Source organism: Rattus norvegicus, chromosome 5 (assembly GCF_021556685.1).
Source record: "Rattus norvegicus strain SHRSP/BbbUtx chromosome 5, alternate assembly SHRSP_T2T, whole genome shotgun sequence".
Lineage (NCBI taxonomy): Eukaryota > Metazoa > Chordata > Mammalia > Rodentia > Muridae > Rattus > Rattus norvegicus.
The window spans coordinates 154206171-154230029 of NC_141538.1; the positions used below are offsets into that span (position 1 = coordinate 154206171).

At 52.7% G+C, this 23859-nt stretch overlaps 3 protein-coding genes and 2 long non-coding RNA genes across 12 annotated transcripts; 3 read left to right on the forward strand and 2 right to left on the reverse strand.

Annotated features, from left to right (window-relative positions):
* The first annotated feature begins 524 nt into the window (after positions 1–524).
* On the forward strand, positions 525–5040 carry Gale (UDP-galactose-4-epimerase). 6 transcript variants are annotated; one of them, XM_087660063.1, is made up of 11 exons: positions 525–1584; positions 2090–2215; positions 2316–2431; positions 2902–3015; positions 3268–3444; positions 3689–3802; positions 3889–3955; positions 4045–4130; positions 4224–4301; positions 4443–4557; positions 4659–5040. In XM_087660063.1, exons 2-11 carry the CDS (start codon positions 2095–2097, stop codon positions 4715–4717), a joined length of 1047 nt encoding a protein of 348 aa, XP_087516189.1. In that variant the 5' UTR covers positions 525–1584; positions 2090–2094; the 3' UTR covers positions 4718–5040.
* A 73-nt stretch (positions 5041–5113) lies between these two features.
* Positions 5114–9704, reverse strand: Lypla2 (lysophospholipase 2). Of its 2 annotated transcripts, none has more exon segments than NM_031342.2 (10): positions 5114–5917; positions 5994–6167; positions 6276–6377; positions 6475–6548; positions 6673–6743; positions 6827–6874; positions 7315–7380; positions 7469–7500; positions 7720–7825; positions 9645–9704. In NM_031342.2, coding segments are annotated over 9 exon segments (696 nt in total). In that variant the 5' UTR covers positions 7798–7825; positions 9645–9704; the 3' UTR covers positions 5114–5866.
* On the forward strand, positions 7013–13088 carry LOC148006105 (uncharacterized). Its single transcript, XR_015621236.1, has 2 exons — positions 7013–7094; positions 10673–13088. It is a non-coding gene; the product is annotated as an uncharacterized LOC148006105 (long non-coding RNA).
* Pithd1 (PITH domain containing 1) lies at positions 12637–23540 on the reverse strand. Of its 2 annotated transcripts, NM_001399521.1 has the most exons (6): positions 23243–23532; positions 22696–22739; positions 22257–22334; positions 15187–15291; positions 14221–14329; positions 12637–13533 (listed from the first exon to the last, which is right to left on the reverse strand). In NM_001399521.1, exons 1-6 carry the CDS (start codon positions 23438–23440, stop codon positions 13432–13434), a joined length of 636 nt encoding a protein of 211 aa, NP_001386450.1. In that variant the 5' UTR covers positions 23441–23532; the 3' UTR covers positions 12637–13431. The 2 variants fall into 2 exon arrangements, 1 of the variants encoding a protein (NP_001386450.1); XR_015619563.1 differs by lacking the exons at positions 12637–13533; positions 14221–14329; positions 15187–15291 and adding exons at positions 16149–17371; positions 17607–19066 and having other exon boundaries at positions 19759–22334; positions 23243–23540.
* Positions 15904–19563, forward strand: LOC148006106 (uncharacterized). The gene is made up of 3 exons (XR_015621237.1): positions 15904–17357; positions 17559–17793; positions 17859–19563. It is a non-coding gene; the product is annotated as an uncharacterized LOC148006106 (long non-coding RNA).
* Positions 23541–23859: the final 319 nt, after the last annotated feature.

Consider the following 23859-nt stretch of genomic DNA (forward strand, 5'->3'; position numbering starts at 1 on the left):
TTGTATTTTAAACCCAGACCAAACTGTCTTGACAGTGGCGGGTGCGCACACACACCTTTGGGGGAGGGAGGTGGCGGCTCAGCGATGGGCATAGCAATCGCTACCGTGAATTTAAAGGTTCCTTCCCCATCCTGGTTTGTTCCCAGGTGGACTTGGATCCAGGTCGCAGCCCGGGCCAGCTATGCCTTCCAATTAGAGCAGCCCGACAAAGGATTTGACACGTACGGGGGAAACAATGGCCCAAAGTGGAGAGACGCAGCTGTCAGGGCTGGGGACTAGGAAGACCCCAGTCTTGACCGGGTTTCTCCTTCGCAGCCCGCCGGTCACCGGATGGGGTCCGTACCCCTCATTTCCGCCCTCAATGGAAACGCACTGCGCAGTCGCTTAAAGCCTGTGCAAGCCATTTGTCCCTCCAGGGCCGCCGTAGAGTGGGCAACCGAGTACACACGTTTCCTGGAGGGCGTGGAGGAGGCGGGGTCAGGCTGGGCTGTCAGGTCTTAAAGGAGCCGCTGCGCTGGTCGCGGGAGGCGGTGCCTGGAGTCTGCGCTGGATCCTCTGCAGGTTCGACTGGTAGAATGAAGGGCTTAGTGAGCTCGGAAGGGCCAGTGGTTGGTGGGGAGCGAGGGAGTTCCAGGAGGGTCGGTTCGTGTTCGGAACAGGGCCAGGCTCACCCCTTCTGCTCGTGTTTTCCATAGCCATAGTGGGGGCCACCCAAGCCCATTCATTCGGGGCCCCGCTTCCCGAGTCCCAGCTCAGAACCGAAGTCCAGAGCTAAGCTCCGCCTCGCCCGTGGTGTTGAAAGTCAGCACCCGCTCTCCTCCCTTGTACAGACCACGAAAACTGTGGAGGGGACTGCTGACCAAGGTCACCCCCTAGTCGGGAGCGGAGCGACCTCAGAGCAGCCTTTCTGCCTCCAGGGCCCCCTCAGCGCCCGCTTCACCGCGTCCTCGAGCAATGCGGGAACTGTAGAGACCGGGGATCTCACTCAGGCGGTTCTTACTGCTGTGTGACCCCAGACCAGTGACTGCATTCAGGCTCTGATCCTAGTACCAAATGCTAGCTAGTACCTGCCTCATCCAGATGTTGGGAAAATAACGCACAAGTGCGGGGTAGTGATTCCTGGACGCACTTGGATGCAGTGCAGTGGGTTGCAGCAGAATAACCCCAATAACCTCAAGCAGAAACTTGAGGCAGCTTGGAGAAAGACGGCAGCGAGCCAGGACGTGAGAATGAAAGGCCTCAGTGTGTGGATTTCCTTCCTGTCCGCCCAGCAGTTTGCTTAGGGTGGGGATGCACACCTGGCAGTGGAGTGCGAGGCCAAATCCACGTCGACACCGGCTCACTCCGTGCTGCCCTAGTTGGGCGGGATCTGTTGCTTCAAGCCAGGAGTGACCCAGCTGAGCCAAAGCTGAGCTATTGGCTGCCCCAGGATGGGGTGAAGCCCTACCCACTCCAGGGCTGTTGGTACTGCAGCCTCAGAACTAGGCACAGCCTTCTTGGCTAAGGACCCCACCCTTGAAGCCGTTTGGTGTTTTTACTGCTTCCTCCCAACTGATCGTTCTCGGGACGGTTGTTGGAGACTAGGTATTAGTCATCAAACCCAGGGACCTTTTTCTCCTGGGAAAAGACCTTAGTTTACAGGGACAGGCCCCTTGGTTGAATCCTAGCCTCCCATCCTGAAGCCACGTTCTTCTGTCTGAGACTGCCCATTCTCCAGACATGGAGGCAGGAAGGGTGGGTCTTCAAAACTCCCTATGTCAACAGGAACTAGACAAGATGGTGTGTCTGACTCCTATGTATACAAGTGGCAGACCTTTAAATCGCTTCGTTGGGACTTCCTAATACATGGTGTGTGTGTAATAATTAGTTCTAGAGATGAAAACTGTGGCCTGGAGAGGGTTCGAAACATCGGCCCCTACGGCCAGAAACTGATAGTTATCTAGTTAGACCCAGGACTCATTCTGGAGCCGCTCCTTAAACTAGGGTCACCACTGAATCCTCCGAGATGAAGTGAAGGGTCCAGCATCTAGCTGGAGTGAGGCCCTGACCGACAGCCTCAGCCACCTCTGAAACTCTGTCTTCTACGCAGGCGCCATGGAGGAGAAGGTGCTCGTCACGGGCGGGGCTGGCTACATCGGTAGCCACACAGTGTTGGAGCTGCTGGAGGCGGGCTACTCGCCTGTGGTCATCGACAACTTCCACAATTCCATTCGTGGTGAGTGGAGCTGGATGGGGATGAGTGAGTGGTGGTTTCTGGAGGGGTTGGATACAGGACCCACTTTTCTAATGTTGAACGCTTCCGCGTGCCCCACCAGGAGAAGACTCCATGCCTGAGAGCCTGCGCCGGGTCCAGGAGCTGACAGGCCGCTCTGTGGAGTTTGAGGAGATGGACATCTTGGACCAGGCAGCCCTACAGCACCTCTTTAAGAAGGTAAGTGCTGGGCTGGAGCAGTGGTTAAGAGCACTGACCCCTTCCAGAGGTCCTGAGTTCAATTCCCAGCAGCCACGTGGTGGCTCACAACCATCTGTAATGGGATCTGATGCTCTCTTCTGGTGTCTGAAGACAGCGACAGGGTACTCATGAACATTAAATAAATAAATAAATCTTAAAAAAAAAAAAAAAGAAGAAGGGGTTGGGGATTTAGCTCAGTGGTAGAGCGCTTGCCTAGCAAACGCAAGGCCCTGGATTCCGTCCCCAGCTCCGAAAAAAAAAGAAAAGGAAAAAAAAAAAAAAAAGAAGGTAGGTACTAGCTAGGAATTTAGACCACACCTTTAAACCCAGCACTTGGGAGGCAGGGGTAGGCAGATCTTTGTGAGTTTGGGGCAGATGCTGCTTAGCCGGTAGGAGCAGCATCGCCAAGTCCCGCACAGCATCCCCCGACCCTGGCTTTACTCCTGCAGCACAATTTTAAGGCTGTCATCCACTTTGCTGGGCTCAAGGCTGTGGGCGAGTCAGTGCAGAAGCCTCTGGATTACTACAGAGTTAACCTAACAGGGACCATCCAGCTCCTGGAGGTAAGGGGAAGGGGACACAGACCCCAGCTGGGCCCCAGGCTGTCTGGCATGCTGGCCACAGTAAGGGCCTGTGTGCGAGAGTCAGAGAGGACCCAAGCTGGACTATCTCGGACACATGCCTTTCTTTACCCCCCAGCCTGTTTCTCTCTCTGTAACTGATGCCCTTCGCCTCAGCTCCACCCTCCTCGGGTGGGGTAACAAGTGGGACTTACCCGTGAGGCACAGGCCACTGACCCTCCCCTCCACGGCCAGATCATGAGGGCCCATGGGGTGAAGAGTCTGGTCTTCAGCAGCTCAGCCACCGTGTATGGGAACCCCCAGTACCTGCCTCTGGACGAGGCCCACCCCACCGGGGGCTGTACCAACCCCTACGGCAAGTCCAAGTTCTTCATTGAAGAGATGATCCAGGACCTGTGCCGGGCAGACACGGTGAGGACCCCTCGCCCCACTCTTCGCTCTGTTCACTGCCCCCCTTAAGGCCAGAATTGGCATCTCGGGCACTCTCGGGACAAGGACACAGAGGCTGCCCAAGGTCTCAGCAGCTGGTACGCAGGCACCATCCCTTGCTCATTGGTAGAGAACACAGGACAAACACAGGGAGGTAGACGGCCGTGGGTGGAGTTGGGACTCACTCCGTGCGCCCCGGCTCCACCATCGGACCTGTACCACGCAGGCCTGGAACGCTGTGCTGCTTCGGTACTTCAACCCCATAGGCGCCCATGCCTCTGGCCGCATCGGCGAAGATCCTCAGGGTATCCCCAACAACCTCATGCCCTATGTCTCCCAGGTAGCGGGGCAACCCGGGGTGGGGGTGGGGTGTCTCAGTTTACCATCGATGCCAGGCCTCGGAAGTTGACCTGACCTCTGCCCTAGGTGGCAATCGGGCGACGAGAGGCCCTGAATGTCTTTGGTGATGACTACGCTACGGAGGATGGGACAGGTGAGCCTAGGAGTCGGGGTAAGGAGGGAAATGGGAATGGAAAGGGGGGGGAGGAGGACAAACTTCCCATGTGAGCACTTCCTCTACAGGTGTGAGGGATTACATTCATGTGGTGGATCTGGCCAAGGGCCATATAGCAGCCTTGAAGAAGCTGAAGGAGCAGTGTGGTTGCCGGGTAGGGAATTCAGGGAGGAAACGGTTGGAATACAGGGTGAAGGGAGCGCACAGGGTGAAGGAGACTCCGTTCAACATCTGTTCTCTTGGGCAGATCTACAACCTGGGCACGGGCACAGGCTATTCGGTCCTGCAGATGGTCCAAGCCATGGAGAAGGCCTCAGGGAAGAAGGTAGGCCCCACCCACGCAATAGGTACCCCAGTACAGCCGTCTCCTCCTGCCACCTTGCACGTCAGTGCCTAGGACACAGCTCGTCTGTGGTTCCTGGGGCCCAGGGCCTGGTCAGCTGAGTATGCACTACCTCCCTTGCAGATCCCGTACAAGGTGGTGGCACGGCGGGAAGGCGATGTGGCGGCCTGTTATGCCAACCCCAGCCTGGCCCATGAGGAGCTGGGCTGGACAGCAGCCTTGGGGCTGGACAGGATGTGTGAGTGTCTGCCCAACCCAGCAGAGGGTGGGCGGGAATAGGTGTAAGGGCTACTGGTCAGGCTGTCCTCAGGCAAGCTCTGACTGTCCACGTCTGCGCAGGTGAAGATCTGTGGCGCTGGCAGAAGCAGAACCCTTCAGGCTTTGGGGCGCAGGCCTGAGGCTCTCCTTACCATGGACCAGAAAAGAGCAGCTACCTGCTTTGCAGCCGCCACAGGACCCTACACCCTCATGCGCTGAGGCCACCCTACCTCAAAGGCCAGCTGTCTCTCAGCCCTCCCGGCAGGAGACCTCTGGTTCTACTGACCAGAAAGGAGTCTGGGTCCTTCCAGCCTATTTTCCCCAGAGTCCAGCAGCTCATGTGATCCCCAGAGCCTTGTGGAGGCCAGGGGGTCTGGGACCAAAGCCTCCCTCAGGCACTAACTTATACAGCTAAGATTGAGCTTTCCAAAGTATTTAAAATAAAAATGTCTTCTTATCAAGAGGCGGATTCTCACAGATAGTTAACTCTGTACTACATAAGGCGGCCCTGAGAGTTGAAGCAATTTCTTTAATTTTATCGGAATCCAGGACAAAACAAGAAAAACACCCAAAACCACATGAAGACAGAAGACAAGACACAACTCCTCCCCCACCACCTCCCTGGCCCTAAGGGGGGACATAATGGGGGGTGAGACAGCAGGGAATTGGGGGCCCTTGAACCTCAATCCAGCCCTGCAGGCTCCAGGCCTGCAAGAAAGGGCCATGGGGAGGCAGGGCCCAGCCCCTCTGTGGGGAGGGGCTGAGGGGAGGCCCCTGAGGGACTCTACCTCCTCACTGACCAGCCTGCCCAGCAGCAGGCAGCCTACAGCAGCAAGGGCCCCGGGGCCATGGACACATTCGTGACAGAAGCAGCTGCAGTGAGGCAGGAGAGACGATTATCCAGGCAGAATCACGGGGGAAGGGGCCCCTGAGGGCCCCATGGGCCAAACCCTGAGGTCACAGGAGGGGGCCCAAAGCGGGGCTAGTGGGTGAGGTCCTGAGTGAGCGGGTCAGCAGCTGGGCCCCTTTCTCCCGCTGCCTTCAGCCCCTCCAATACTGCTGCTGGGGCCCGCCTCTGGGGAAGTGGGGTAAGAGAGCAGCCCACCCCTGCTGCTGACTTCCAGATGACCGAGGCCAGCAGGAAGGCCTGGCCAGCCTCGGCGACCTGCCCCAGAGGCCTGTGGGAAGAGAATAGGGTAGGAAGAGAAGGGACAGGGGCTCGACCGGCTCAGATCCTTGCTTGCTGGGTCCCCTGTGAGCTGGGGACCACGATGGGAGCCAGCAGCTAGTTAGACCGGAGGCAGAAGTTTCTCCAGAAATTCCTTTACAGCTGCCATCTCCTGGGATGGAGGGAGATTGTGAGGTCCCACGATGGGAGGAGGAGGGGGCGCACAGGAGTAGGTTATCTCCACTGACCTGAGGACAGGAGCTGTGCATGACACCTGGGTATGTCTTAAACTGGACCCTGGCAGGTGTGACAACTGTCCGGAGCTTCTCAGCTGTCAGGGCCCCAAACCGAACAGGTACCATGGGGTCCAGCTCGCCGTGGCATTGAAGGATGGCCAGGTCCTTGGCACTGCCATTGGCTGCCTGTGGGCCAGACAGAATTGCCAGGACAGGGTCAGTGCCACATGCAGCATGGTGCCCAAGCCACAGGGACCCTCGGAAGAGAGAGGAGGGCCCTGGGAGGATACTCACTTGGGGGAAGTTCCGGTGCAGAGGCAGCCAGCAGCTCAAAGCCACGATGCCGGCCAGAGGGTGGGGGCAGGTAAGTGCTGTATAGAGGGACAGGGCCCCACCCTGGGAGAAGAGAATGACAGGTCAGGAAAGACGGACACACACACACACACACACACACACACACACACACACACACCTCCCCTCCCCCTCACCTCACCTGCGAAAAGCCACCCAGGACGATTCGGTTGGCAGGAATCCCGTTCTTCATCTCGTGTTCAATCAAAGCCTTGACTGGGGGGGAGGGTATGACCGGGTGAAGGAGACTGCTGGAGGCTTGAAGGGAGCAGGTGGGCACTGCCCGGTGCTTTGGGAAGGGGGAAGGGGAGGGAACGCAGTGGGAGAGCTGGGGCCTTACTGTTCTCTGCGGCCTTCTTGATGCCGGCTTCATCCTCTGGGGCATCTGGACTCAGCCCCATCAGGTCAAACCTGGGCAAGCAGAGGCAGTAGCTGTTGGAAGCTCCCGGCAGCCCCTGCAGCTGCCCAAGTTTCCATCTCATCCCCAAACTCACCAGGAGGGCATTACCATCTTCATGTTGAGTGTCACAGGAATCCTGGGCCTGGGGAGGGAAGGTGGAAAGGTCTCAGGAGAGATAAGGCAGCATCAGTAGAGCCAGGGAATGGGCAGATCTGCCCTTGGGAGCCCCTCCCAGCAGGCAGGCCCTGTGTTTCAAGTGTTGCCAGGCAACCTGCCACGTGGGGCTGGAGGCTGGGGTTGGGGCATCAGCGGTAACGATGGAGAAGCAGAGACCAAGGCCCAGCTCCGGGGTCCAGCTCCGGGTGAGTACTTGGGGAAGCAAGGCTCCTTTTAAGCTGTCTTGGGTCTAGGAAGCCTTAGGGGTAGAAAGCGGAACTGGAGCCCATTCCTAGGGCTCCTAGAGCTAAGACTGACATGGCCCGACTGCTTTAAGCCTAAGCCCCAGGAGGCAGCTGATGAAGAGAACAGGCCTAGGACTAGAGGACACCCCCGACACTCCTCTCCAGCTGGGGTGACACTCACGCATGGGGACAGATGTACTTGACATGAGGAAGCCGGATGGTGGAGAGGGCGTCAGCCCAGCTGTGCCTGTGGGAAGGAAGAAGAGTCGATGGTGTAGGACAATGGCCCTCCAGCCCTACCCGATGGAGGGACACCCGCCCCTCATCTCACTCACCCTGTGTCTCCAAGTCCATGTAAAAAAATAACCTGGGGGAAAAAGTCAGAAGTGGGACGGGAAGGTCCCCCTTTAGACCTCCAACTCCAGCTCACCCACCCCCCATCCCCTCAGACTTGGGGGAAGCCAAGGAGTAGGGGGAGGGAGCGCCAAGAGATTATTAACCCCTCCTAGCTTCAGGCTATGCTGTTCTCAGACAGCCACCTCCATGTTTCCCACACTGCCCACAGCACCACTTGCGGGCCCCTTACCGCGGCCGTTTCCCGCTCAGCTCCGGACACGGTGGCTGCGTCGGTGAGCAGGGGCACAGACATGTTGTTACCACACATACACTGCAGGGCTTCCTGCAGGCTGGGCCTGCACAAGAGAAGGTGGGAGGTCAAAAGCAAAGTCAGACGAGTGACACCTCCTGGACTAAGAAGCCCGCCCAGGCCATCGGCCTCACACAGTACCAGGGGTTCAATTCTGAGCAGAGAGGAAACAAAGGCAGAAAGGAATCTCAGGCAGAGGGGTAGAAAGTTAGCCCCAGAGAACTGGAGATGGCTCAGCGGTTAAGAGCACTGGCTGCTCTTCCTGACGACCTAGGTTCAATTCCCAGCAACCACACGGCAGCTCACAACTGTCTGTAACTCCTGTTCCAGGGGATCTGACACCCTCATAAAGACATAAATGCAGACACAAAACCAATATGCATAAAACATAAATTTTAAGAAAGAAAGAAAGAGGGCTGGAGAGATGGCTCAGTGGTTAAGAGCATGAACTGCTCTTCCAGAGGTCCTGAGTTCAAATCCCAGCAACCACATGGTGGCTCACAACCATCTGTAATGGGATCTGATGTCCTCCTCCTCTGGTGTGTCTGAAGACAGCTACAGTGTACTTATATATAAAATAAATAAAATCTTTAAAAAAAGAAAGAAAGAAAGAAAGGAAGAAAGGAAGGAAGGAAGGAAGGAAGGAAGGAAGAAAGAAAGAAAGAAAGAAAGAAAGAAAGAAAGAAAGGAAGGAGAAAAGAAAGTAAGCTGACTCCATCCCAAGACTGAGAAGCAGGGCAGCCATCCTCTGGGTCTAGAACCGGCACGCCTGGTTTCTGACCCAACCTCAAAGCCAAAGGCTGGTACAGGGTTTAGGGGCTGGAAATGTAAAGGGTGAGGGTTAAGGGAAGGCAGGGCGTTTCCTGCAGCCTGCCCTCTGTAAGTCTCCGAGTGCTAACTGCATCCTTCCAAGGTCCCAGAAATCCCTTTCCTGGAACCCCTCTTTCCTAAGTCCTGCCCTAAAGAGAGATGGAGGAAAACCGCTAAAAACAGGCTTTCAGTCCCACTTACATTCCATCTTCTCCTTCCTTCTCTCCTCCCTCCTATCCAACCCCTATCCGGTCTTCACAGCAGCCTGGTTCAGTAAGAAATTCCCAGGGCCTCTGGAAGTCACCCATGTCCCACGAGAGCCTAACAACTCCTTTCTGCCATCCTCCACCACAGCCAGGTGCGCCAGGCTTTCCCACCTCCACAGGGCTACCTGCTGTTGCTGCTGTCACTGACTTCAAATGGGTCCCCAAATGAACAGGTGTTGGGACTCCCAACACAAAAGACTATCAAGCTGCCTGGCCCCTCCCCATCCTTAGCAGCCTCCAAACTCCGGAAGCTTCCGCTACCTGCCTCAGAAGTGTCTTAAGGGCGCCCCGCCCTCCCTCAGACTCCCACCCTCCAGCTCTGACCCCGACTGCCCCTCCTCACCGTAGGATGATCACACAGCCTCTTTCCACACCTCTGACTCTGGGGTTCCCCTCCCCACAGGGAATACTCTTGACACCCTAAGCTAGGATACCCTTCCTGCTAGGCTCTGGGGACTCCCACCTCCACCCGGATCCCACTCTCCAAAGGATGATGACCCGTCGTCTCCCATTCTCCACAGTGGGAACTTGGGTTCTGATCCAGGGTCATTACATCCCTACAGTGGCATTTGCTGCCCTGTCCCACGGCTCGCACCTGCCCACAAAGGGGCATTGACCCTGGTAAGCCTCCGCCCCACAATGGGGTCTCCCACAGCCCAGCGCGCGGCCGCTCTCCCGCCACGCGCGCAGCCCCTGGCCCGGCCGTCCCAGAACTGGACAGCGCCCTCCAGCCACTCCCCGCGGCCGCCCCGGGACCCTCACAGCCTCGCTGCGCGATCGCCTGGGTACCTCACTCCCAGGAGCTTCCGCGACCGTTCGGGCGATTCTCCCCTTTCTCCCGCACAGACACACACTCTTCCCCCTCGGCCGCCCCCGCCGGAACTTCCGTTCGAGTCCCGGGAACCCAGCCATCCTGCTGCCGGAAGTAGCCCGGCCAACAGTACGGAACCCGGAAGCGAGTCCAGCTTTCCAGGGTAGAAGCTGCCATGTTGCCCACAGTGGGACCACTCCCTGTGATGCGACGCTGCCACCTACAGCGTCTGGACATGGCACGGGATTTCCCATATGTCCTACCAGCCAAGTCCTCCTGGTGGACCTCCGTCCTGGAGGAGAGGCATTCCTCAGTATTCTTAAGCATAAAGTTGGCCGTCTTCCCACACCCATGGGGCAGGGCACACTTCCAGGTGTGGTCTTGGATGGTCACCACTGTCTTGTTTTATTACATTTTATTGCTTATGTCTCTAGTCCGCAGTATCTATCGTGTGCATATGTAGAAAAATGGTTACTTTAGTGGAACACTGTGTCTTCAGAGTTTGGCTTCCCTCACAAAACTGGTGAATGCTTTTAGCTTCACGCCTCCTGTTGTACTTTAGCTCTTTCTCCTTGTTCATCTTTCTCCTTCTTCGCCCTCCATACTGTTTTTCAATTTGATCTCAGTTTCACGGGATCTTGGATGGCATTATACACCCTGACCTGAAGACCTGAGATCACCCCGTCTTCCACTCTTATCTTTAAAGATGAGGAAACTAAGGCTTGGGGAAAGGAAGTAAATAAATAGCAACCTCAAGATTACACTGTAATCTGCCTTTCCTGACCGGCTTCCTCAGCTATAAAATGATAATAACCACCTGCTATTTCATAACTTTGCAGTTAGGCTCCAGTGAGGCCACGTAAACTTGCTTTGAACACTGTAAAATCACAGTGTGAGGCATTAACCACTTGAAGAAGGACCCTGGGAAAGTATGTAGGCCGTATCAGGATACTGGTACACTGGCAGGGTTGGCTTGACACTGTCCTTGACAAGTGATGCCTTGCAGGTTGCACAAAATGCCACCAGCTGGAACTAAGAACAAAAGGGCTTCATTTGGTCACCACTGAGTCACACTGGTAAAGTGGAAATTGGGCTTGGAGTCCAGGCTGAGAGACTAGCTGAACTGAAGGATTGAATTGGAGAGAACCTTTAGGGATCCGAAAACAGGAAATGAGTCACAGGGGTCCCTTAGCTGCGGAGGACTCATTTTTCCAGCTTAACCTACACTAATTTTTTGTTTTGCTTTTCCCCTGAGAACTCAAAGCAACACAAGCTTAGACCATCAACAGAAACACTTCCCTCCAGACAGAGAAGCAGCTTATTCTTGTATTCAGGTCATGGGGATGACGCTTAAAATATGGGGATCAAGGCAAGCCAAAGACCTAGAAGCGGGTGTCGCAAAAGAAGGGATAAAACGAGAAGAAAGCAACACAGCAAACCCGTTTCCCGCAGGATCCTGCTGGATTGGTCTGCGGATGAAACAACAGCTCCTCCTGTATTCTCTTCATGAGCCACAGTGGCACTTTGGCAAGAGATGTGTCAAGTCTCCAGGCTCAGTTCCAGGAGCTACCTGTGTGCATCTATTAGTGGAACAAACAGGCTAATTTCTTGATGTATTGGGTGCTTCCTATGAATGCTATGCGTCCCTGTGCTGATCACATGTCAGAGAGCAAACCCAAGACACCAGTCCTGAGACCTTGCTCTGTAGACCGGCCTGGCCTTCAGCTTACAGAGATGTTGTACCTGCCTCTGCCTCTCAAGGTCTGGGAACACAGACATGAACCACCATGCCCCGCACTTTGTTACTGAGGCAGTCTCTGGTTTGCTGTCGCATTGTGTACTCCAGCCAAGCTGGCCCAAGTGCTTCGAGGGGAATGCCCTGTCTCTGCCTAGCTCACTGGGATTATAGACATGGCCTGTGGCTTTTCAACTGGACTCTGGGATTCCCAACTCCGACTGTCAGGTTTGAGCAGCAAACACTTTTACCCACAGAGCCATCTCCACGGCTATTTTGAGGCTAACTTTACTTTTCCTCTTAATCCAAAAACCTTAAATGGCCTTTATCTTGATGCTAGGAACCCATCCCAGGCCATGAACATGCTAGACAGGTACTGTCCCAGGGAGCTACACCCTGACACTAGCCTTTCTAGAATTTTCCTGAAAACAGGTTGGAGAGAGTCTGAGTGCACGTTCTATTTACTTCAGAACTTTGATTCCCAACAAGGCTTAAAAGCCAAAGACCATTTTTCAAGATCGGGAGAAAGTGGGCAACATCCTCCTGACAAGGATGAGTGTTCTTCAGAGAATTCTCCAGATTCAGCATTTGCTCTTCCTACTTTCTGAAAAAAGTGGGGTCCTGGATGCTTTCAGCCACCGGAAGTCTTGCCAAGTGCACTGTGTTCACCATGAAGCAACTGCTCTCAGTATCTGTCTCTGCCCGCCCTTCTCGTGGTGCCTCCAGAACCTCTCCCATGTTTAAGATTATTGTTTGCGTATGGTTGTTTCACCTGCAAGTGAGGTCCGGGTACCATGTGATGAAATGTTGACGGAGGCCAGGAGAGAGCATCTGATCCCCTGGAGCTAGAATTAACAGTAGGTACTGAGCTGCCATGCAGGTTGAGGCCAACTCGGGTCCTCTGGAAGAGCAGTGAACGCTCTTAACTAACAAGCCATCTGTCCAGCCCACAGCCTCTTTGTTTCTACACGGTATTCCCTAAGTTACTCCCCCTCATGAGAAATGGAACTTCGATCTCTAACCCCAGCATCCTTTTCACACAATGCAGAGGTAGGGATGTTTCTACTGTATTGTCCAGAATTAGGCTGGACCCTTCCCGGAGGAACTGGTATATAGTGTTTATTAAATTGTAACGTTCCTGATCTACCTAAGAAAACAAGATTCAAGCCCAGTTCAGTTCCTGGTGAGACGGAAGTCTCACAATACTACCGAGAGCACTGAAGACAAGACAGACGTTAGTCTCTAAGGATTTATTAGGAAGCTCATTAGTCACACAGTGAATGAAAGCCATGAACAGAAGGAGCAGGGTCTTCAGACTCCAGCACTGGGTTTACAACACGAGTAGAAGCAAGTAAACACCAAGGAGGTCCCGAGGGGAATTTTTACCAGGTCTCAATCTTACCCCACACAGGTCACCCACACAGAAAGGACTCCATGTTCTCCCAACTATTTGGCTAGACAGTGTGAAAGGCCTTCCCCAAGTGTCACCTACAGGAGATTCCTTCCTTTCCAACCAGTCATGGGACACTTGTGTGTGATATGACACCAGCTGGGCACCCGGACACAAATGCTAAGCAGTGACAGGAGGAGCAGCAAGCAGGGACGTGTGTTTCTCGTTGGAGATCCTCCTGATGGCTAATTCAAACACAAAACTCAGGTTTCGGAAGGTTTCCTACAGCTGAGGAAGCTTCCTTTTTTAAAAAGGACAAACCACACAAGAAATCTGCCACAAGTGAGAAGATACTTGGGATCCATGGCCAGACTAGGAAAGTGAGCATTATTCATGACTGTCAGATGCCACCCAGCCTAAGACCCAGGTCTACAGTGCCTTAGAGAGGCTGTCCCTTGGCACCCGCACCGCTCCCGGTGGTGAGGCGGTTCCACAGGCCAGGTTCCTGTAGCAACCCCAAGACAAAGCCGGACCACGGCTGCGGCAGGCAAATCCAACTCTCGCTGGAGCAGCCTCTGTCCTCCCCAGCAGGTGGCCGCACATCTTCACTAATGCGCATCTGAGGGAGCCCTGGTGGCCCTTAAGAAATGAAATGTGTCTGTGGGGTGACCTGATGCACCCGGTGGTCTGCTGGGTTGGCTGACGCTTCATAGTTGCAGATGGTCACCTCATGCCGGCGAAGCTACAAGGAAAGGTAGAGCTGAGGTCAGTGACCACTGAAGAACACACACACCGCAGCAGTCCTTCGTCAGGTCCCCTGCCTCGTGTCCTGTCTGAAGTTCCCTCTGCCTTTAGTCCTGAGAAGCCAGCAAAGACCTCCATCCACTCTCAAGGATTCCCAGCAGCTGAGAAAATCCAGGTGAGAACAGGAACCTGTCTAAGAGCATCTGCTGGTGCCCAGAACCAGAGACTGTCAAGAACGTGTGACGGGTGCAACCCATGGCCTCCTGTGTGCTAAGCAAGAGAGCCCTGTAGCAAAATACACATACACACATATAACCGTCTACACACACATACACACATATAACCGTCTACACACACATACACACATATAACTGTCTACACACACATATACAGGAAATACAGTATAATAAAAAGAGAAGAGGACTTATAGCCCATCCACTAAAGAACGCTTTGATAACATCTAAAGAAGCCAGGCACTGAGGAAGCAGAGGCCGTGGACCGTGAGACCCGGGCAAGACTGGTCTACAGAATGAGAGCTAGGCCACCTGCGGCCATAAAATGACAGCCTGTCACAAAACAAACAAAACCAAAGGGACATGAACAGACAGAGCAGCCAGTCCCTCACTTGTTCCTGTCCTCGGCCTGTCTGCACCATGGTAGAGACACACGTTTACCAATCTCTTACCTCAGTCCACTCTCCCCTCAGGCCAATATAAAAGATCTTCGTGGTATCCGCTCCAAAGTTTTTTGAAATATGAATGGAAAGATGATAGACATTGGAAAACCGAGAAATTCTAGAGGATGGAAGAGAAGACACAGGTTACCACATGGGATGCATCTCGCCATCAGGGAGGACAACAGTTCAGTCCCAACTCCCAGGCAAGTATCAGGACACCTGACCTTCCTTGCCCGTTTCCCTCAGAGCAGCAACTAACCAGGTACTAAGCACCTGTTGGACCTGAGGCAAAAGGACAGAGAGACGAATAAGCCACATGCCTGGAATGTGGCATATGCCATCACTATACCCAGAAGGCAGAGGCAGGGGAATTACAAGTTTAATGTCAGTCTGGTCTACAAGTGAATTCTAGTCCAGCCAGGAATATAGAGCAAGACTGTCTGGAAAAAGAAAGAAAGAAAGAAGGCAGGCAGACAAGCAGGCTGGAGATGGCTCACTGACTGCTCTTCCAGAGGTCCGGAGTTCAATTCCCAGCAACCACATGGTGGCTCGCAACCATCTGTAATGTCCTCACATACACAAAATAAATCTTAAAAAAAGAAGGGACTGGGTGGACGCAGGTGACGGAGTCTGAATCCTGCAAACACCTTTCTCAATGGCTGGCTGCTCACCCAGGACAGCCCAATACTTCCAAGTCAACGAGTTCATGATGTGCATTGATCTCTGCCAAGGATCAAGCTTTCTCTGCTGTTTTAACTCGTTTCCAGTGCTCAGAGAGCAGGACACTGGCCAAAACACAGAGGCAAGCTCCCCGCTGCGTGCTCCCTGCAAGTGAAGAAAAGCCACGCGCAGGCAGCGTGCACTCTGGGGAGCCAGATGTGGGAGGACCAAGCTCAAGACTGGCTGGGCTATAGACCAAGGCCCTGTCTCCAGAATGAATGAAGGAAAGGCAGACGAGGACATGTCCATGCTTACTTTGTAGCATACTCTAATTCTCCTGTGATATCTCGGTTCAGACTAAAGGTCTGGTCTGGCTCCCTTTCTGTATCATCAAATGACATCTGTGGAATGTTCTTGTACCTGAGGGGAGAAAAAAGAAGAAGAAATGTCAAGGAATATGCATTATTAGATGTTTCAGGGTTTAAAACTCCCCGCTGATGGTTCAACTAGTCTCAGTTCCATCGAAAGATCAAAGCTAGGGCAGAATGGCGCTCTCCTGGCATTTACATATAATCATCCTTAGGCCAACTACAGAGCAGAATGCGGCCTCTCGAGGGACAAGGGAGACCCAAGCAGGAGGAACCCTTGGTCAGAGTTCATTCGGGGTACCGGGAAACAGAGCAAGATCCCAAATCCCACCTTGAAAAAAGAGAGAGAAGATTGGGAGGGAGAATCAACAAAAAAGCGAGGAACTGCAGCCCAATCCAGCAAATCTTCAAGTGGTTTGGGATCCTGGGTCACGAGCAGGGACTGGGCAGAGAAGAATGAACTCAGCGCATTCAGCCCACACCGAGACGTGCAGCACTAAAGCAGCTTTACTTGTGGAAAATGCGTACCTCGGCAAAATACCTCAGACGCAGTTAAGAGAAAGATCAGGCAGCTCACACTCAAGCGGGCTCTGTGTCCAAGTCATTGGAACAACATCCTATTTTATTTCTTTCCCTTTTTTCTTCTCTTCTCTTTTCTTTTTTTGGACACAGGGTCTCTCCATTATGTAGCCTTGGTTGTCCTAGAACTTGCTAGGTAGACCAGGCTGGCCCTGAACGCAGAGATCCATCTGCCTCTGCCTTCAAATGCTGGAAGAAAAGGCCTGTGCCACCATGCCCAGCAGTATTTCTTAAAATACTACAGTTGGGGGTTTCCATTTCAAAAAGGGTACACAGAAGACCACAAACTCATAAAAGGCTCTGGAAAGTTAACAAAAACTGCGAGTAAAGAAAATATTTTTTTAAAGATTTATTTATTTATTATGAGTACACTGTAGCTGTCTTCAGACACACCAGAAGAGGGCATCAGATCTCATTACAGATGGTTGTGAGCCACCATGTGGTTGCTGGGATTTTGAACTCAGGACCTCTGGAAGAGCAGTCAGTGCTCTTAACCGCTGAGCCATCTCTCCAGCCCCAAGAAAATATTTTTTAAAAACCCATCGACAGCACCAACAGCTAACACGGTCTGCAGCACCTGGTGCCACGTCACTCCGGGGTTTTAGTAACACACCCACAAAGGAAGGGAGATGTGTGTCATCTGAGGAGAGTGTTTGCTTCAAAGTGTGTCTGCAGACTATCCATCCGCAGCAGGTAATGATGGAGAGCACTCACGCGGCGTTATGAGTTATGAGGCAGGGCAGCGCTGTAGTTAAAGCCCATGCTCGATTTACAGACGAACAGGAAGTGCACGCAAGCCACACCCACACGGGTAAACAATGTCCAAAGCATGTAGGGACCTCAGCTGAAGCACAAAGGAGCACACAGTCTGATTAGAGGATCTGAAAACTTCTCAGAAGACAGGCAAGCTGACTGTGACGACACATTCCTGCAATCCTAGCACAGAGGCAGGGCCAGGAAGAGCCGAGGCCAAGGTCGGTGTGGGTTATGCCTGTCTCAGAACTCCGTAAGGAAACTACGAGAAGCCAACAGGAATATGAAAAACGTTCAGTCACTAACCAAGAAGATGCAGACCTAAACCATGGCAACCTTTCATCTTACCCTCTCAGAATAGTTACTGCCAAAAAGACAACAGGAAACAAACAAAAGCCAACCAAACAGGAAATAGAACTACCATACGAGCTAACAATTCCCTTACTGGGTAAATACCCCAAGGAAGGAAACCAATCTGGGAGAGACATCTGCACGCCTACTGCCATCTGCTGCTGATCATGGCGCTAGTCACCATGTCCAACAGACTCACCTCAGTCCTATCAACAGATGAATGGATAGAGAACGTGACCTGAGCACGCTATGGGACCTATTCAGTACAAAAGGATAAAACCCGTCCATGATGCAATGTAGACAAGCTTAGAGGACACGGCGTTAAGTGAAATACGCTAAACACAGCGCACTGCTGCACACTCACACACTAAACACAGCGCACTGCTGCACACTCACACACAGTAAACACAGAGCACTGCTGCACACTCACACACAGTAAACACAGCGCACTGCTGCACACTCACACACAGTAAACACAGAGCACTGCTGCACACTCACACACACTAAACACAGCGCACTGCTGCACACTCACACTAAACAGAGCGCACTGCTGCACACTCACACACACTAAACACAGCGCACTGCTGCACACTCTCACACAGTAAACACAGCGCACTGCTGCACACTCTCACACAGTAAACACAGCGCACTGCTGCACACTCTCACACAGTAAACACAGCGCACTGCTGCACACTCTCACACAGTAAACACAGCGCACTGCTGCACACTCTCACACAGTAAACAGCGCACTGCTGCACACTCTCACACAGTAAACACAGCGCACTGCTGCACACTCTCACACAGTAAACACAGCGCACTGCTGCACACTCACACACAGTAAACACAGCGCACTGCTGCACACTCTCACACAGTAAACACAGCACACTGCTGCACACTCACACTAAACAGAGCGCACTGCTGCACACTCACACACAGTAAACACAGCGCACTGCTGCACACTCTCACACAGTAAACACAGCGCACTGCTGCACACTCACACACAGTAAACACAGCGCACTGCTGCACACTCTCACACAGTAAACACAGCGCACTGCTGCACACTCACACTAAACAGAGCGCACTGCTGCACACTCACACACACTAAACACAGCGCACTGCTGCACACTCTCACACAGTAAACACAGCGCACTGCTGCACACTCACACACAGTAAACACAGCACACTGCTGCACACTCACACTAAACAGAGCGCACTGCTGCACACTCACACACAGTAAACAGCGCACTGCTGCACACTCTCACACAGTAAACACAGCGCACTGCTGCACACTCTCACACAGTAAACACAGCACACTGCTGCACACTCACACTAAACAGAGCGCACTGCTGCACACTCACACACAGTAAACACAGCGCACTGCTGCACACTCTCACACAGTAAACACAGCGCACTGCTGCACACTCACACACAGTAAACACAGCGCACTGCTGCACACTCTCACACAGTAAACACAGCGCACTGCTGCACACTCTCACACAGTAAACACAGCGCACTGCTGCACACTCACACACAGTAAACACAGCGCACTGCTGCACACTCACACACACTAAACACAGCGCACTGCTGCACACTCTCACACAGTAAACACAGCGCACTGCTGCACACTCTCACACTAAACACAGTGCACTGCTGCACGCTCTCACACACCCAGAAGCTAAACAAGCTGACGTCATGACACAAGAGCAGAGAAGCAACGACTGGAGCCAGAGAGGTGTGAGCACAGAGGAAGACGCCAACTAACTGGGCAAGATGCAGCTAGGGAGAAGGAACACCCTCTAGCAAGCACCCGCAGGACAGGAGGGCAACTGTGGTTAACAACTGATCACCAGGCACAGTGAGCAATGTCCGCCTGCAGAAGACTGGCACAGGAACACAGCCCTGTGTTTGAGGCCAGTGTGTGTGACAGAATAAGATCCCCTCTGGAAAAAAAAAAAAAAAAAAAAAAAAACCAAAGCCTTAGGAAAAGCTTCTCAGGCACAGTAGTACACCTGAGCAATGAAAACAGGAGGATCAGGAGTTCAAGGTCTGCTTCAGCTACACAGTGAGTTAGAGACTGTTATGTGAGGCCTGGTCTCAAAACAACAAAACAAAAACAAACCCAAAAAAAGAACAAAAACAAGGGGCTGGGGATTTAGTTCAGTGGTAGAGCGCTTGCCTAGGAAGCGCAAGGCCCTGGGTTCGGTCCCCAGCTCCGAAGAGGGGAAAAAAAAAAAAGAACCAAAAAAACAAAAACAAAAACAAAAACAAACAAAAAAAACCCCTATCAGGCATAGCATGGTGGCACATACTTTCGATTTCCAGCACTCAGGAGGCAGACGCAGGTGGATGGATCTCTGAGTTCTGAGTGAATTCCAGGACAGCCAGGGCTACACGGAGAAACCCGGGGGATGGGGGATGGGGGATGGGGGGCATACATCAAGGGACTATGTCTCAGAGGTTAAGAGCAATCAGTTTGGGTTCCCAGTCCCACATGGTGGTTCACAACCACCTGTAACTCAGGTTCCAGGGGGTCCAGAACCCTCTTCTGACCACTACAGGTCATTGCACATACACATTTACACGCATACACTCATATCCATAAGACAAATCAAAGCATAGAGATAAACACTGTCTGCAAGTCATGGAGCAGCTCCTAAGGATAGAGCATGAAAATGAACTCACTTTGAGCCACAGCTGGTACTCTTTTCTCTTCTTTTCTCTTCTTTTCTTTTCTTTTCTTTTCTTTTCTTTTTTTTTTTTCTTTTTCGGAGCTGGGGACCGAACCCAGGGCCTTGTAGGCAAGCGCTCTACCACTGAGCTAAATCCCCAACCCCACAGCTGGTACTCTTAACGGAGAGCTACAGGGAGACAGCAGCCACTCCAGCAGTAACTTAGTATCCAAAAAGTATCAAAATTATCAGGTAAACATCTACTTTCCTTCAAATGATTCAACACAGAGATATGCTTTTAAAGATTTATTTTTATTATTTTTATTTATGTGTGCTCCTATGTGGGTCAGCACCACACAGGTGTGTGTAACCAAGGAGGCCAGCAGAGGGTGTCTGATACCTTGGAGCTGGAGTTACAGATGATTGTGAGCCATCCAATGTGGGTATGGGGAATGAACTTTGGTCCTCTCCAAGAGTGACAGGGACGGGACCTGGGAACTCACACATGCATGCTAAGCTTCCTACCACTGAGCTACACAACCTTAGTCCCAGATTGAAAATCTTATTATTTTAAAACTTTTACAGATATTTTCTTATAACAGGGTGTCATTCCGTATCCCAGGCTGGCCTGGAGCTGACTGTAGAGAGCCCCAACTAGCCTTAAATTCTCAGCAGTCCTCCTATCTTTGCCTTCCTAATGCTGGGGTTCTAGGCATGAAATACTGCTTCTATATTCTAAAGATCTGTTACGTGTCTAAGTGTGTGCCTGTGTAGGTTTATGCCTATGTGTCCCATGCATGCAGGTGACCAAGGACACCAGAAAAGGATGTTGGGTCCCCTGGAACTGCAGCTATGGGCAACTGTGAGCCACTTGATGTGTGTGCTGGGAATCAACCCTCCGTCCTCTACGTCCACTAAGTGCTCTCAATCCCTGAACCACTTCTCTCTGGTCCCTTCATTCCTTTCAATTGTTTTATGTATATGATTGCTGCATGTATGTCTGCACCCCATCTTTGCATCCAGTGCCCTCAGAGGACAAGAGGGTGTCAGATCCCCTGGAACTGGAGTTAAGACATGGTTGTGAGCCATCAGGTGGGTGCTGGGAATGGAAAAGCAGCCAGTATACTTAACCACTGAGCTATCCCTCCACTAAGAGAGAGAGAGAGAGAGAGAGGAAGAGAGAGAGAGAGAGAGAGAGAGTGTGTGTGTGTGTATCTGTGTGTCTGTGTGCTTGTGTGGCAGCTAAAGGACAACCTTGGATTGAATGCCATCCACCTCTCTTGAACAGCATCTTATTGGCCTAGAGCTTACCAGTCAGTTGAGAGCCGTCTAACCAGTGAGCCCAAGGGGCTCCCGTCTCCTGTTTCCCAGGACTGGGATTATTACAAAGCACATTTCATCACCATTTTCACCCGGAGGCCAGAGGTATAACTCAGGTCCTTGTGACTGCCAGGCAAGGACTGAGCTATGAGGCTCCTGGCCCTGTCCTGACAATTTTCAATGTTTTCTCAGAACTCACAAAGCAGATTCCTCTTCTTTCAGAAAGGCAAACTGTCCAGAAGGGAGGACTACCAATGGTGACAACAACAGATCTGGAACTTAGCTGAGGCCACACGGAGGCGAATAGAGCAACCCCACGTTAGCAAAACAGGGCAAAGACGGTAACTGTATAGAGTAAGAGCAGCCATAAGGATCATTTGGGACCTGCAGCTAGGTTAAGGGAGCTACAAAGTCATCGACAGCAACTGCAAAGACGACTTCATACGGTCAGCATGTGGAAGAGCTGAGGAGCAGACTCCAAGGATGTTTACACTAAGACAGTAACTGGGCTGGGGACAAGGCTCATGGTAGAGCAGTTACCTAGCACTTACGAGGCCCAGTGTTCTATCCCCAGCACCATAAAACACAAAAGAAAACCAACTGGGCAGGGAAGCACTCAGAATACAGAGAAAGGTAGATCTCTGTGACTTCCAGGACAGCCTGGTCTATATAACAAGTTCCAGGCCAGCCAGAGCTACACAAGGGGAACCTGTCTCAAAAGAAATAGTCATCTGGGCATGGTGGCACATATCTATAACTTGGAGGTAGGAGTTCAGAAGACATAAGATCATGTCTCAAAAATAAAGATGTGTGTGTGTGTCACACTCGCACACACACACACACACACACTTATATAATCAATTCAGGAAGCAATACATGCATTTCAATGTAACTAAGAACAAGGCCAAGCCATTGAACTCACAACAATTCTCCTGCCTTAGCTTCCTGAGTGCTAGGATTAAAGTGTGTACCGACACAGCCAGCTTGACCAATCTATTTGTGTGTGTGTGTGTGTGTGGGGGGGGATGCACAAAGAGGTCAAAGGTAGCCGTCAAGTATCCTCCTTTATCCCTCTTCACCTCATTCCCCTGAGACAGGGTCTCTCTTTGAACCTAGAGCTATGCTGACCTCTATTGAGCCCAAGGAATTCTGCTCTCTCCAATGTCCACAGCATGGTGACCATACCAGTTTTTAACTTGTGTTGGGGATTTGAACCCTGATCCTCACCCTTGATGCAGCAAGCCCTCTAATCCACTGAGCCATCCCCCTAATCCCTGGAATAAAATATACCAAAAGAAAGCTGAGTAGGAGTTTCCCCAGGGCCTCAGCCCTTGCTACTACTCACAGTCTCATCTCCGAAGGGTGTGAGTCATCGTCTTCTCCCATTATGATGATGCCTTTGAGCTTGACATTGCCCGTAAATCTGCCAGAATTCAAAAAAGAAGGTTGTCTACCCGGGATGGAACCCTGAGCAGCCGTATGACCCCGACAAGACCCTTGCCTCTCTTAAGCTCAGTCGGCTCATCTGACACCTGTGGTCCTTTCCAAGACCCTGTCATTCCACAACTCCAAGAAATTTACCTCGGTTATCAATTCAACAAATGCATGTTTCCAGTCACACACACAAAAAGCTATGATACTTTTTTTCTCAAACCCACCAAAGGAATCCATCCCACTTCTAGAAACAGATGTGCACTCTTAACATAGCCAATAAATGAACCCATCTGATGAGAAAACTGGCTACAGCCTAGTTTGCCTGAGGCAAGAGCCGAGGAGATACTCACGGAATATTAAACAGAAGCTCTTCATCCGCATCACTTTCAACAAACTGGGGTACAGGGGGAGAAAGCAACAAATATCTGCTGAGAACCCACAATTTCGGGCATTTTGCCTCCTTTATCTACTAGCTGGGTCGCAATGCAAATGGACCACCAACCCGCGCCCAGGTCCTAATGGCTTGGAGCTGCTGAGTCTCCGTGTTCTAATCATCATGACCCCTCAAGAGGGATTCTAATAGGGGTTTTCCGGGCTGCGAACTCAAAGACCAGTGCTTATGTGTATCCTTCTGGGGAACCTTCAAATGGTTCTCAAAGGAGTCTGGGTTCCAGGTTAGAAATACAGATCCCGACCCCAGGCCAGGAGAGGCGATCGAACAGCCATTTGGACCAATGGTCAGAGGGAGAAGCAGTCAGTTTTCTCTGCTCTCCTCTCTCACATGCCCTCGCCGCCTAGGAATGGAGGCGACGCACCCAACTGCTCCTCTGGGCCTCAGTTCCTCTGTCTGGCTACCCTGCGAGGCCCCGCGGCTCCGGACCCGCCCGGGCCGCCCACCTTAGAGCGGTCGGTCCGCTCCTCCCACGGCTTGAAGACGCCGCGGCCGCTGCCCTCGCGGCTCTCATTGAGGCACTGCAGTCGCTCCAGGTCGATGCGCAGGTACAGCCCGTAGGCCAGGCCGCGCTGCTCCGGCGGCTCCTCGCGTTCGGCGGCGCAGCGACAGCCGCCCCCGCCGTGGCTGTGGCCGTGCGACATGGCGACGCGGCCCGCAGGGTCACCCCCGACTCTCTCGGCCCCGCCGCTCACCCGGAGCTCACTCGACTCCGCGCCGGCCGCCAAGCGCCGCGACCGAAGCGTCGTAAAAGGCGCCCCTGCGCGACGCATGCGCGCGCGGAGCAGAGGGCGGGGCCGGGAGGGATTGACGTGGGACCTGCGCCAGCAAAGCTTGACGCTGGCGGTGGGGATGAGTGATACAGTTCAAGCGTGGAAGCTGACGGGCTGGGGACGCGTAGCAGGGACGCGAATCCTCCCCTCCGGAACAAAGCGTGCGCTTTCTTCCCTAAGCGGCCACCTCTCTCCGGAGTGGTGAATAAGGCGGGGTCGACAGCACAGCAAAGCTTGCCTCCTCTCTCCCGCTGACTCCCTCTTACCTCTATCCAGCCCCTGCTTTCTCC

Excerpts from the sequence above, each read along its gene's own strand:
- Pithd1 (NM_001399521.1), bottom strand. The coding sequence starts at position 23,440 with ATGTCGCACGGCCACAGCCACGGCGGGGGCGGCTGTCGCTGCGCCGCC. Across the intron at positions 22,740-23,242 it reads AGCGGACCGACCGCTCTAAG|TTTGTTGAAAGTGATGCGGA; the intron begins GTGGGCGGCCCG and ends CCTGTACCCCAG. Across the intron at positions 13,534-14,220 it reads TGAGGGGAGAGTGGACTGAG|CTTCGCCGGCATGAGGTGAC; the intron begins GTAAGAGATTGG and ends CTTTCCTTGTAG.
- Gale (XM_087660062.1), top strand. The coding sequence starts at position 1,755 with ATGTCAACAGGAACTAGACAAGATGGTGTGTCTGACTCCTATGTATAC. Across the intron at positions 3,445-3,688 it reads ACCTGTGCCGGGCAGACACG|GCCTGGAACGCTGTGCTGCT; the intron begins GTGAGGACCCCT and ends TGTACCACGCAG. Across the intron at positions 4,302-4,442 it reads AGAAGGCCTCAGGGAAGAAG|ATCCCGTACAAGGTGGTGGC; the intron begins GTAGGCCCCACC and ends CCTCCCTTGCAG.